General features: G+C 44.5%; 1 protein-coding gene across 1 annotated transcript; it reads left to right on the top strand.

The window, feature by feature from the left end:
• The first annotated feature begins 5,599 nt into the window (after positions 1 to 5,599).
• Positions 5,600 to 6,932, top strand: LOC128101020 (protein WFDC11-like). Its single transcript, XM_052723728.1, has 3 exons — positions 5,600 to 5,684; positions 6,713 to 6,855; positions 6,909 to 6,932. The coding sequence occupies exons 1-3, from the start codon at positions 5,600 to 5,602 to the stop codon at positions 6,930 to 6,932; spliced, it is 252 nt and encodes an 83-aa protein (XP_052579688.1).
• Positions 6,933 to 13,136: the final 6,204 nt, after the last annotated feature.

Below are 13,136 nucleotides of genomic sequence, written 5' to 3'. Positions count from 1 at the left end.
CAGTGTGGTGGTTTGAACGAGAATGTACTCCATAGGCTCACATATTTGAAGACTTGGTCCCCAATTGTTGGGGTTGTTTGGGGGATGTTGTGGGGAGGTGTGGCCTTGCTGAAGGAAATAAGCCACTGCTTAGAGTTTATGACCTCATTTTACTTCCAGTTACCTCTCTCTGCCTCCAGATCACGACTGAAGATGGGATATTTCAGCTTCTTAGTCCTCCCACCTTGCCAGCCACTTGCTGCTATGCTGTCCTGCCATGGACTCTTATCCCTCTGGACCCATAAGTCAAAATAAACGATTTCTTCCATAAGTTGCTTTGGTCATGGTGTTTTATCACAGTAAAAGAAAAGTAATAACAGTATATGCAAAATTATAAGCAGTAAATGTCAATTAACCCTTGAGCCATCCCTCCAGTCACCAAGTCTAGGTGTTACATTTATGTGGCAATACTGATATCTAGCCTCTCTTGGATTAGTCGTATAAAGCCCTCAAGACACTCTGTTAGGATGATGTCATCAATGGAGAAATGAACAGAAAGGTGGGTGGCACTTCCCCAAGGCATTACATAGTGCTACGGAGAAACAAATTTACGGACCTTTCACTCCCACAGGCCTCTGAGTGTGTTGTAGAAGGGAGTCAGTGGGGGTGAATCTTGTTCTGGCACAATCTACACTTCCTAAAGCAAGAAGAAAAGCAGGAACCAGGCACAAGGTCCTGTGTGTACCCACCTTAAGATCTGAGATAGATCTGACCCAATTTAAAGCACTATCAAAATCCAGATCACGGACGTTGATTCCTTTCATTACTTGCCCTGTGTGCAGAGGTTCCACTGTCCCTGGAACTGAGGAGAAAGGGCCACCAGCCTAACGGTTATCAGCGTCTCCATCTGAGAACGTCGTCAGAGGTAGGTAGAGCAAGGTCCTGGATTATAAGCCTGTAGAAACTGATTTGGGCATTGCTTAAACCAGTGGTTCTCAACCTTCCTAATGTTGTAACCCCTTAGTACAGTCCCCTCATGTTGTGATCCCCAACCATAAAATTATTTTCATTGCTACTTCACAACTGTGCTTTTGCTACTGTTATGAATCATAATGTAAAGATCTGATATGCAGGATGGTAAAGGAGTTGAGACTCATAGGGTGAGAAACAAGAGGGTTTCTGGGTGTCCTAGTAAGATGATATACTCAGGGTAGATGAGATCTTAGTCTATTTTATCAATGCCAAATTCAGGAAGTTGGTAAATATGCCATGTCCATGTAAGAGAACGACCTTTTGTTAGAAGACCCTCTCTGAAGTATTCAGAAAGGAGAGCGATAAATTAAATGAATTCTTTCTTTGTGACACTTCCATCCATACATAAAACTGTACCTTGCTCTTTTTATTTTTGAGACATGATCTCACTATGTAGCCCTGGCTGTCCTGGACCTTGCTATGTAGACCAGGCTGGCCTCAAACTCATAGAGATCTGCTTGCCTCTGCCTCCCGAGTGCTGGGATTAAAGGTGTGTGCCACCATGCCTGGCACACACCATGCTCTTTTAATTTATTTTATTTTTTGAGATCTATTTATTATTATTTTTATGTCTATGAGTGTTTAGCCTGCATGTATGTCTGTGCATCATGTGCATGCAGAGCCTGTGAAGTCAGAAGAAGGGCCCAGATCCCCTGGAACTGGAGTTACCAATGGTTGTGAGAAACTCTGTGGATGCTGGGAATCCAACCTGGGTCTTCTGAAAGAGCAGCCAGTGCTCTTTACTGCTGACCCATCTCTCCCTGTACCTTGCTCATAATCTCCTCAGTGCTCTCTCCACCCGTCTCCCTTTGCTAGTCTCCTCCTCCCTCTGAAGACATACTTCACCTGTCTCCACATTACCTTCCCTTGTTCCTCTCTCCCCTTCCTGCAGAACTCTCCCTCCCCTTTAGAGCCCCCCTCTACTTTATGTCACACACACACACACACACACACACACACACACACACACACAGAGAGAGAGAGAGAGAGAGAGAGAGAGAGAGAGAGAGAGAGAGAGAGAGAGAGAGAACGTGGTTTATAGTCTATGTACAAGAGGCAATGTTTAGTCTTCCTGCCTTCCATTACCCTCTTGTGTTCCCACTCCCTTCAGATTAGATCTTTCCCCCCCTTTATCACCTCCCTTCTACTTTTGCTGTGGATATCGCTCTGTATAAATAAAACACTGATTGGCCAGTAGCCAGGCAGGAAGTATAGGTGGGACTAGCAGACAGGAGAGAAAAAAAAGGAGAGGAAGGCAGAGGAGAGGAGACTCCAGCTGTTGTTCAGGGAGCATCATGTAGAGGCAACAGGTAAAGCCATAGAACACGTGGCAACATATAGATTAACAGAAATGGGTTTAGTATAAGAGTAAGAGCTAGACAATGGTAGACCTGAGCTAATGGCCGAGCAGTTTAAATTATATAAGGGTTGGTGTGTTTATTTTATAAGTGGGCTCTGGGACTGGCGGGGTTTGGCGGGAGCTGGAGAGAAATTCTCCAGCTACATACTTTTATACCATATATATAAAAATTATATATATTTATATACATATTATATACTATTATATTTATGTCATACATTACAATAAAAACACATATAATAATGTATTCTTATATTTATATTATATAATATATAAATATATTTATATATAAATATTATTTTTGTTGTTGTTTTAGAGACAGGGTTTCTCTGTGTAGCCTTGGCTGTCCTGGATCTCTCTCTGTAGCCCAGGCTGGCATCGAACTCACAGAGATCAGCCTGCCTCTGCCTCCCGAGTGCTGGGATTAAAGACATGTGCCACCACAGCCTGGCTATAAATATTATTTTTATAAATTGAGAATATATGTGTTTAAACTGAGATCCCACATATGAGGCAAAGTCTGTAATATTGCTGAGTTTGGTTTATTCACAACGGCCTCCAGCTCTGTCCATTTTCCTTCAAGTGACAGACTTTCATTCTTCCTGGCTGAGTGGAATTCTGCTGTGTCTATGTGTCACATTTGCTTCCTACATTCATTGATGAGTACCTGGGTTTTCCTACATCCTGCTTGGTGCAGCAGTAAACGTGGACATTACAAGTGTCTCTGGAGGATGCTGGCTTTGATTGTTTCCAGGTGTATACCCAGGAGTGATGCTCCCGGGTCATATACTAATTCTCATTTAATTTTCTGAGGAACTCCGCACTGACTCCCACAGTGGTGGGACTAGTTTGCACTCCCACCAGCACTGAATAAGGGTCTCTCTTTACCCACGTCATCACATTTGTAGTTTGTTTCCTTGGTGATCACCATTCTGACTGGGATGAGACAATATTGTAAAGCAATTTTAATTTGCATTTCTTTGGTGGCTAAAGATGCTGTGATTGTCAGTCTCCATCACCAACCGGATTGACTTTGGAATTACCTGGGAGACACAGCTCTGGGCCTATCTCTGAGGGAATCTCCTCAAAGATCTCACTGAGGAGGGAAGACTTACCCTGAGGGATCACACCATGGACCAGGGACCTGGACTGGATAAAAAGGGACAGAGGAGAAAGGGAGCTGAGCACAGCAACCATCTGCTTCCTGACTGCAGATGCCATGTGGCCATCTGCATCATACTCCTGTAACCATAGCTACAGCAGTACCCCTTCCGTAACAAGATGGGCTGTACCCCCAACTGTGAGGCAAAGTAAGCCCATCTTTCTTCTTTCTTCCTTCCTTCCTTCCTTCCTTCCTTCCTTCTTCCTTCCTTCCTCCCTCCCTTCCTTCCTTCCTTCCTTCCTTCCTTCCTTCCTTCCTTCCTTCTTTCTTTCTTTCTTTCTTTCTTTCTTTTGACAGTTTCTCTGTGTAGCTTTGGAGCCTTTCCTGGAACGCACTCTGTAGCCCAGGCTGGCCTCGAACTCACAGAGATCCGCCTGCCTCTGCCTCCCGAGTGCTGGGATTAAAGGCGTGCACCACCACCACCGCCCAGAAAACCCATCTTTTCTTGAGTTGCCTTTTTTTTGGACATTTTTTGATAGTAGTGAGAAAAGTAAAAAACACAAATGCAGAACATTTCTTCAAATATTTATAGATTGTGTACATTCTGTTTTTTGAAATGTCCATTCAATTCATTTGATTTTGATTTTCCCTCAAAACTGTCCATTTATTTTTTATTTAAGTCATTTTCCCCAGCTCAATCACAGCTTCTCCTCCCTCCCTCCTCTCCTCCCAGCCCCTCCCCCAACCTCCCCTCTCCACCATCCTCTCATCCTCCTTTCTCTACAGAAAAGGGCAGGCCTCCCATGTACATCAGCATCATATATCAACAGTTAAGGAAAAAGAAAGAAGCTGTGAATTTGAAAGAATGCAAGGAGGTACGTGGGAGAGATTGGAGGAAGGAAAAGGAAGGCAGGAATGACGTAATTATAGAGAGACTCTGTCTCAAAAAAAGGTAAAAGAAGAAAATGAAATGGAACCAACTCAAGTGCTCATCAACAGATAAAGAAATAAAGAAAAGGCAGTACACAGACATAGTGAGATTTTATCCAACTATAAAAATGAAATCATGACATTTACAGGAAAATGGGCACAACTGGAAGTCATTACGCTAAGCAAAATAGACTAGACTGAGAAAATTTATTCTGTGTGGTTTCTAGATTTTAAAAATCGTGTGTCTGTGTGTGTGTGTGTGTGTGTGTGTGTGTGTGTGATGAGCCAAACAGGTAAATTCTCATTAAGAACAAACATAAACAGCCAATAAGTATTTCTCCATTTATTTTATTTATTTATTTATTTATTTATTTTACATACTGACTGCAGTTTCCCCCCTTCCCTCCTCTCCCTCCCCTCCCCTCCCCTTCCCCTTTCTTTTCCACTCCATTCCTCCACGGTTTCTGTTCAGAAAGGGGCAGGCCTCCCGTGGATGTCAACAAAATGTGGCAAATCAAGTTTCAGTAAGACTAAGAACCTCCCTTGTGTTAAGGCTGGGCAAGGGACCCCCGTATGAGGAGTAGGGTCCCAAAAGGCAGTCAAAGAGAGAGAGGGAGGACTGTAGGAACCAGAGCAGTCAAAGACATCATAAGAAAACGCACAGGATCAACTCACCTCATGGGAACTCACAGAGTCTGAACTGACAACCAGGGAGCCTGTGTGGAACTGACCTAGGCCCTCTGGGTATATGGGACAGTTGTGTGGCTTGGCCTTCTTGTGGGACTCCTAACAGTGGGAGCCAGTAAGTATTTTTAAGTGTTCATTGATGTCCTTAGTCATTAGGGATGTGCAAATTAAAGCTGCTTGGGGAGTTCAACTCACCCCAGTGAGAATGGCTAAGATTAAGAAACAAATGATGGGCTGGAGAGGTGGCTCAGAGGTTAAGAGCACTGGCTGCTCTTCCAGGGGTCCTGAGTTCAATTCCAAGCAACCACCTGGTGGCTCACAACCATCTGTAATGAGATCTGGCTTCTAACTAGAAGATTGAGTATTTAAAAACCTATAGGTGCTTCTCCGTGGTTCACACCTTTATCCCTCAGCTTATATGTTTGATCTCCAGCAGCTCCTGGGAAGGCAAAAAAAAAAAAAAAACCCAAAAAACAAAAAAGCATCTCCAGACACCGTCGGTCATCGTCATGAAGCCTTCAATGCTCCTGTTGGTCCTGTTCCTCTGCGTGCTCCTGCTGCCTGCCCCGGGATGGAAAAAGAAGAAGTACTCTCGTAGGTAGCAAGGACTCCTTGTGAGCCAGGGCACGGGGCTGTGCTCACTTCTGGACAAGGGAGTGGGTATCATTTCTGGCATTGTGATTCAGGTTCCACCTTCCCAGATTGGCATTTGGAGAACCGGAGAAATCCTCCAGCTGGGAAACTTCCCAAACAACAACGTTCATACATACACCACGAGCAGCTAGATAGAGTATTTCCCAGTGCCTCTGAGGGTGGAGAGCCAACACAGAGCTCCCTTCTTCCATACTTATAGAAGTTCTGTGATTCTTTTCATGAGAACGAAATGGGTATCTATTAAATGCCCCGGCCAGTGGGGTGTCAACGGGGGCGACCCACCTGCGGGAGAGAATGAAAGGGATGGGGAGACATGAAGGAAGACAGAAAGACAGGGTTCTGATCAAGCTGCAAATTTTATTCTCCTCAGCAAGGCTTATATAGCATGGGAGGGGGAGGGGGCAGGAAGGAGGGAAGGGGTGCACAATGTGCCGTACGTGCAGGTGAAGGGAGACGTGCAAGTCTGCAGGGTGTTGTGCTAGGTGGTAAGGTCACTGGTCAGGGCCCATTGTTCTGTTGCTATGCTACCTGACCTACCTGACCTGTTCTTTATCTTTGGGGGCATCTGGTTTTGGGCCTGTGGCTTGTTCTCTGGCCTAGCTAGTACTTTTCCATGGTTTATGTTTGGTCCCTGACAATTAAAGAAACTTTATAGTGTATATGGCTTTTAGAATGTTGAGAAGGTGTCGGAGTCCTTAGTGAGCCGAGCCGTGGGTCCTGTGAGAAGAGACGGGAGTCAGTGGAGGGGGTGAAGAAAGTGGACTGAGAGATAAGGATCTGGGGAGAGGCCAGCTTTATTCTCCTCCTTGTCCCGCCTACACTTCCTGCCTAGCCAATGGCCAATCAGTGTTTTACTTATTGACTAATTAGCAACACATTTGCCATACAGAACATCCCACAGCAGGCTTGTCTTACAATGATTGACTGTGGGGCTCTATTAGTTTTTAACCATTTCATTTCAATTTCAGAGAGAGAGCTGTCACTTCAGGAGTGCTGGGGACAGCCAAAAGTTAACGATTGTAAGAAGAAGTGTTCTAGACGTTTCAGATGTTTACAAAAAAATCACACATGCTGCTGGACCTACTGTGGTAACATCTGTGCACCAACTGGGGTGAGCTGCAGATGTGTGGGGGACATTGTCATCAGACTGTTATTCCTCAACAGAAAACCAAAGTTGCCCAAATCTGAGGCACACACAAGACCCACACACAGACAAGCACTCATACACACAGACAGACAGACAGAGACATATACACAGACATATCTAGACACACCCAGACATACATAAACACATCTTCATGCCCCTCCCATAGACATGTATAGCTAACGTAGAGACAGACAGACACAAAGACATATCATTAATTATACACACACAGAGACATACAGAGAAACATCCAAACACACCTGAGACAGGTATAGACATGCACATACAGATACATACACACAGACATACACATACATACACACAGACATACACTTATTCCATGCCCCCACCGAGACATATACACACAGAGACAGACACATTCACACACACAGAACCACAGTCAGACACACAGACACACAGACACAGACACACACCACATGTAACACATCCAGACACACAGACCAACACACAAGCAGGCAGGCACATAGACACACATACAGATACACACATACACATACACACACACACATACACACAGAGGTAGGGAGGGAGGGAGGGAGGGAGGGAGGGAGGGAGGGAGGGAGGGAGGAAGTAATTCACTGATACATCACACAGTCTTTTTTTTTTTTTAATACAGTCTCTCTGTGAGGCCCTGACTGTCCTGGAACTCACTGTGTAGACCAGGCTGACCTCGACCTCTGCGTGCCTCTGTCCCTTGAGTGCTAGGATTAAAGGCATGCCTCTTTTAAATGCCTGTTTCCTAGTTCATCTGCATTTGTAACCATTGACTCCATCCTTAGACTTCTGTGGACACATTGGGCTCAGCCAGATTTCTCAGTGCCCAGTGGACAGGTCATGGTGTCAGTCATGGGTGTGTCAGCCAGTGGGAACAAGGCTTAAGGACAAATGTTTCTTTCTCAGAAACACCATATCTTTAAGAATCTAAACTTTCTCTTTTGCAGAAATTTTTTGAAAGAAAGAAATGACCCTGACTTCTCAGTGGCCCGACCTCATGTGAGCTAGCAGACATTTGGAGACCTCAGTGGTGACTTTAGAAATGCTGTGTTTATTGGTGGGTAAAAAGGCAAACATATTTGAAAAATAAATCACTCAAACAGCTGGGCTCCAGTGTTCCCGTTCTTCCCTTCCTCCCTTCTTTCTTTCTTCCTTCCTTCCTTTCTTTCTTTTTCTTCATATTATTCTACTATTCTCCCCTGAATATCTTGCTTTAAAAGTGATTCATTCTTTTACAATTTCATGTTATATATCATGTTCTTTGATCAAAGCCCCCTTATTATCATGTCTTACTTCCTCTCAATCCCATCAAATTTCTTCTTTCAAAGTCTTTCTTCTCTGTTTTTTTAGACAGGATCTTTCCACACAGCCTTGGCTGTCCCGAAACATACTGTGTTGACTAGGTTGACCTCGAACTCACAGAGATCCGCCTGCCTCTGCCTCCTGAGTGCTGGGATTAAAGGTGTGCGCCACCACACTAGGTTCCTCTCCGAGTACTCTTGATTGTGTTTCTTACAATTGCTAATTGTAGGAATTTTACCACATTATGTGGCTTAGAATTTATAACCTACTCTTACAGACTTTCTCGGGTACTATTTGAATGTTAGGAATTGGCATGTGACCCCTTTTATTTAGTTTTTTAAAGAGCAGGTCTTTCATAATTTTTTTTAGGTATATGGAGGTGATTCTTTATGTTACATCAAACAAAGTAAACAAATGTATGAATACCTGGTGGATGACAGGAACCAGTTTTCTAACTAATGTGGGGACATTTACAAGGAAGCCTTCATCAACAGCTGGAGACTTCCCTCAATGCTGGTCATCTCCGGTGTCAGCAAGCCCCAGGCAGCTCCCAGCTGACCTGTGTAGAGTTAACTATTAGGCCATCACTGTGGACCTAGGCTTCGTGATGTCCTATACAGATATTTCCTATAATCTCCTAGCATGGCATGCTAGACACTTTGCCCCAAGGCCAGCAACTTCAGACTGAGTCTTTAAACCTACCTTGGACACAAGGGATATATTAAGGATCTACCAGCCTGGATGATGTTCTTTGGATTTTGTGGTGATATATTGTGTACTCTAGTAAAATATGCCTGAAGATCAGAGAACAGAACAAGCCACTAGATTAAACATAGAGGCCAGACAGTGGTGGTGCACACCTTTAATCCTAGCATTCGGGAGGCAGAGGTACATGTGGATGTCTGTGAGTTCAGAGCCACCCTGGACTAAATGAGATTGACTTAGTCTAGGAGAGAAACAGAGCCAGGCAGTGGTGGTACACTCCTTTAATCCCAGTACTTGGGAGTTACATGCCTTTAATCCCAGTACTGGGAAGCACACACGCCTTTAATGGCTGGGCAGAGAAAAGTATATAAGGCGTGAGGAGACAGGAACTAGAAGCCTTTTCGGCTGAGTAAGCTCATTTGGCTAAAGGTCTATTGGCTGAGGCTTTTCGGCTGAGGAATCCCTTCCAGCTAGAAGCCTTTTGGCTAGACAGCCTTTTCAGGATGAGGAGTTGGTGAGGTAAGAGGTGGTAGCTGTGGCTTGTTCCTTTGTCTCTGTGATCTTTCAGCATTTACCCAATATCGTGGTTGTTGGGAATTGAACTCAGGACCTCTGGAAGTACAGCCAGTGCTCTTAACCCCTGAGCCATCTCTCCAGCCCAGGATTTTTTTTTGTTAAAAGACCATTTAGCAATTCATACAATAGGACTTGTTATACAAGGCCTTACAAGGTCCTACAGGTCCTACAAGACCCCATAAGGCCCTTCAGGTCTTACAAGGCCCTAACAGGTCTTACAAGGTCCTACAGGGTCCTACAGGTCCTACAAGGTCCTACAAGGCCCTAACAGGTCTTACAAGGTCCTACAGGGTCCTACAGGTCCTACAAGGCCCTACAAGGTCCTACAAGATCCCCAAGGCCCAGAACTTCAGGCTTGTGTTAGGCCAGCCCCCTGCCTGCACCACCAAGTCTATGATTTGGCCAAGGTGGCCTCTAAACTCCAGGCTCTAGACCATACTTAATATCAGGTCGTTGTTTTTTCTAGACGTAAGGCCCATACCAGCATGAGGCTGACCCTTTCACCCCTATGTACCAGGGCAGCACCTCTGGTCCCAGTGTCTAGGCTTGCCCCCACAGAAGCAGGCCCACCCAGTTCTAAGCTACTTTCTGGCTGCAGGTTTCAGGCATATCTCATGAAGAGTCAGCAGCTCCGGCCTTAAATACCAGCTAAGCACCTTCAAACACAATATCCAAGCTATATAGCTTGATGCTCCTTGACCTTAGCAATCCCATATTCCAGCAGACTCAAGTCTCAAGCCTGTCTCTAAATTTCAGAGCTGAACCCAGCCTCCACAACTACTCTTTTGTATCTTAGTTCCAGGCTGGCTCCAAAGAACCCAGATCCAGACTGGATATTGCCTCTAGACCCTCATGTGAATACACAGTCTTCAGACCAGCACCAGAGAACACAGCCATGGGTCTGAGCTAAATCTGAATGATTCCAGGTTCCAGCTGAGCAGAGCCTGAGCCTACCCTACCCTACCTTAAGTAGATGCAAAACTCCAGACAAAATACTAACAACCAACTATCACATGGAAAAAGATCATTCGTCATCATGTGGGTGACACAGTCCACACATGGAACTCTATAAATGTCATATAGGACCAAACTTATATGATCATCTTTCAGAAACAAAACAAAACTTTGATAAATGTCTTAGTTAGGGTTACTATTGCTGTGATGAAATACCATGATGAATAGTAATTGTAGCAGGCTTTTTTGTACCACCAGCCCCTAAATCATGACACAGAGACTTCTTATTCATTATGAAAGCTTGGCTTATATCAGAATTTTCTCAGGGGCCTGCCCTGAGAAGATTTCTCCCAGAGTCCTGGGGAAGATGCTACAGCTGGAGATGGGATAATCTGAGGGAAAAGAATCTATGTACACCAGTTTCTTATGTCCATTTACTTTATTTCTCTATAACAAACTTCTATCTACACAGCTTCAGTTCCATTCTGACACTCAGTTCCTCTCTGCCCCTTCTTTTTCTGTCCTCTCACAGCCCTAACTAAGCTCTTATGCTTTCAATCTCATCTTCATCTTCAGTTTCTCCACCCATGCTAATTTTTTTCTCTCTCTACCCTCTTGATCTGACTCAAACTTATCCTCTACAAAAGATCTGCCTTGTTCCTTTCTCTCCAGCCATGCAACTATGTCTGGACCAGGAATTCTGCTCCAGGCTTTACTGCACCTGGTTATGCAAAAATCCTATTGTCCTGAGTCAAATGCTCTGGAATGCCATTTGGCCAGTCTGGGGAAGGAAAGCCTGGGCTTCATTTGCCCAAGAAACAAAGCTATGCACCTACTGTTTGCCTGTCCCCTAGGCTCTGTAGGGTTGTTACCTAGTAGATCAGCAGTAGGTCTGAGAAGCTTATATTGTTTGCTGTTGTGGCCTAGTAGTATATGAGCACAAAAGAAATTCATAGCAGAAGAGAGCTGATATATTAAAAGCTGAATAACACCAAATATTCTGTGATAAATGGCTTTCCTCTAGAAAGATTCCTTGACCTTTCTAGATATAGCTTTATTATACACAGCTGAATCTCTATAACATATTCTTGCAGCTTGCAGCAGGCCTATGGCTCCGGCTTGTCCCACTAGCTCTTATAACTTAAGTTAACCCATTTATATTCGTATACATTTTGCCTCATGGCTTTTTACCTCTTTCCATTTTGCATCTCCTGTTTCCTCTTCATGTCCTCTGGTGTCTCTCCTGCACCTCCATTCATCTTCTCTTCCTCCCTCTCTCTGACCAGAAGTCCCACCTAACCTCTTCCTGCCTAGCTATTGGCCATTCAGCTCTTTATTAAACCAATCACAAGGTGCCTTGGCAGAGATACATTTTCAGTGTACAGAAAGATTATTCCATAACACAGAAGAGCATGCCATCACTGCCCACCTGCCTCCAGTTCCCATGCTGGTTGATCTTTTCCCTAGAGCCCTTTTATCCAAATTCAAAATAAATATGAGACCCCTCAGAGCCCTGTGATGCTTATGAGGTCAGACCAGGGGCTTTGGTTTGTTATATAAGTTTTCCTCTTTTCCTCTGTCCTTCATGAAATGGCCCAGAAAATGCACTGGACATTGCCCCTGGTCATGGCCTGATTGCCTAAATGTTCTTCCTATTTGATGCCATGTGCCAAGTGTCCGCTGCTGAGGTTTACACACATCCGCCAAAGGTCTTGGTGCTATTGGAAAGTGCTGGGAACATTTATGGCTAGGTCCTAGGGAGAGGTCCTTAGGCTGTACAGATCTTGTCCCTGAAAGTACCTGTGGGGCTCTCTCTCTCTCTGTTCTACCCTCTTTCCCTACTTCTCTCCTCTCTTCCTTCCTGGTTTCTGCTCCTGTTATGATGTTTCACTCTTGTGATATAATTACATAAACCCATGTAAACATGCACATTGCACACACATACATGTGTGCGCACACACACACATGCACACACCCAGTCTTAGATTCTGACCTGTATTTGTGAGCATAGCTTTCCTAGGTTAACTGTCTTAGGTATGCTGTAGTAATTTCAAGCTAATTAATACATCCAGGAATGACTGAATCTTGGATTTAGCACCAGGATCATTTCAGGGGAGTTTTGATTACACAGAAGAGGAGGGAGTTTGTACCCCTAATAATTCATGTCTACTACCAATAGCATATGGGCAAGTCACTTAGCCACCTTATGCCAAGTCATTTTCTGCAATGCCAACACAAACCACCTGTCCCTCTTTCTGATGTGCCTCTGGATCAGAAGAAGAGTCAAAAAGAGGGTGGTTTGGTGTTGGTGGAGAACATTCAGTTACTAAGTCACTCAAGTCTCAGATCTCAACCCAGGTCCCACTGTTGGTGTGTCCATATGCATCAGTGGTAGACAGGATAAGATCTGATGTGAGCATGTGAAAGAATACTTCTGTGTTCAGGAGAAAGAGAGAACAGAGCAAAAAGAGTCCAGAGGAAACACCCTCCTCCAGCCACATCAGACCTTCTCACTCTCCCAGGCCTAAGCATGTCATGTGACTTCCCTGGATGACTATCCTCATTGTAGGACACTAATCTCAGAAGAGTCTCAAAAGCAGGGTGGGAGTGACCAGGGCTAAGGAGAGGAAACCTCTTGGGGAGTCTGCTCTAGTTTTCTGTTTTTGATTTTTCTTTTAACCTCTACTTGTATGATG

The sequence above is a fragment of the Peromyscus californicus genome, unplaced genomic scaffold (genome assembly GCF_007827085.1).
Source record: "Peromyscus californicus insignis strain IS unplaced genomic scaffold, ASM782708v3 Scaffold_7__1_contigs__length_154581171, whole genome shotgun sequence".
Lineage (NCBI taxonomy): Eukaryota > Metazoa > Chordata > Mammalia > Rodentia > Cricetidae > Peromyscus > Peromyscus californicus.
This window is presented reverse-complemented; position numbering and strand designations above follow the sequence as displayed.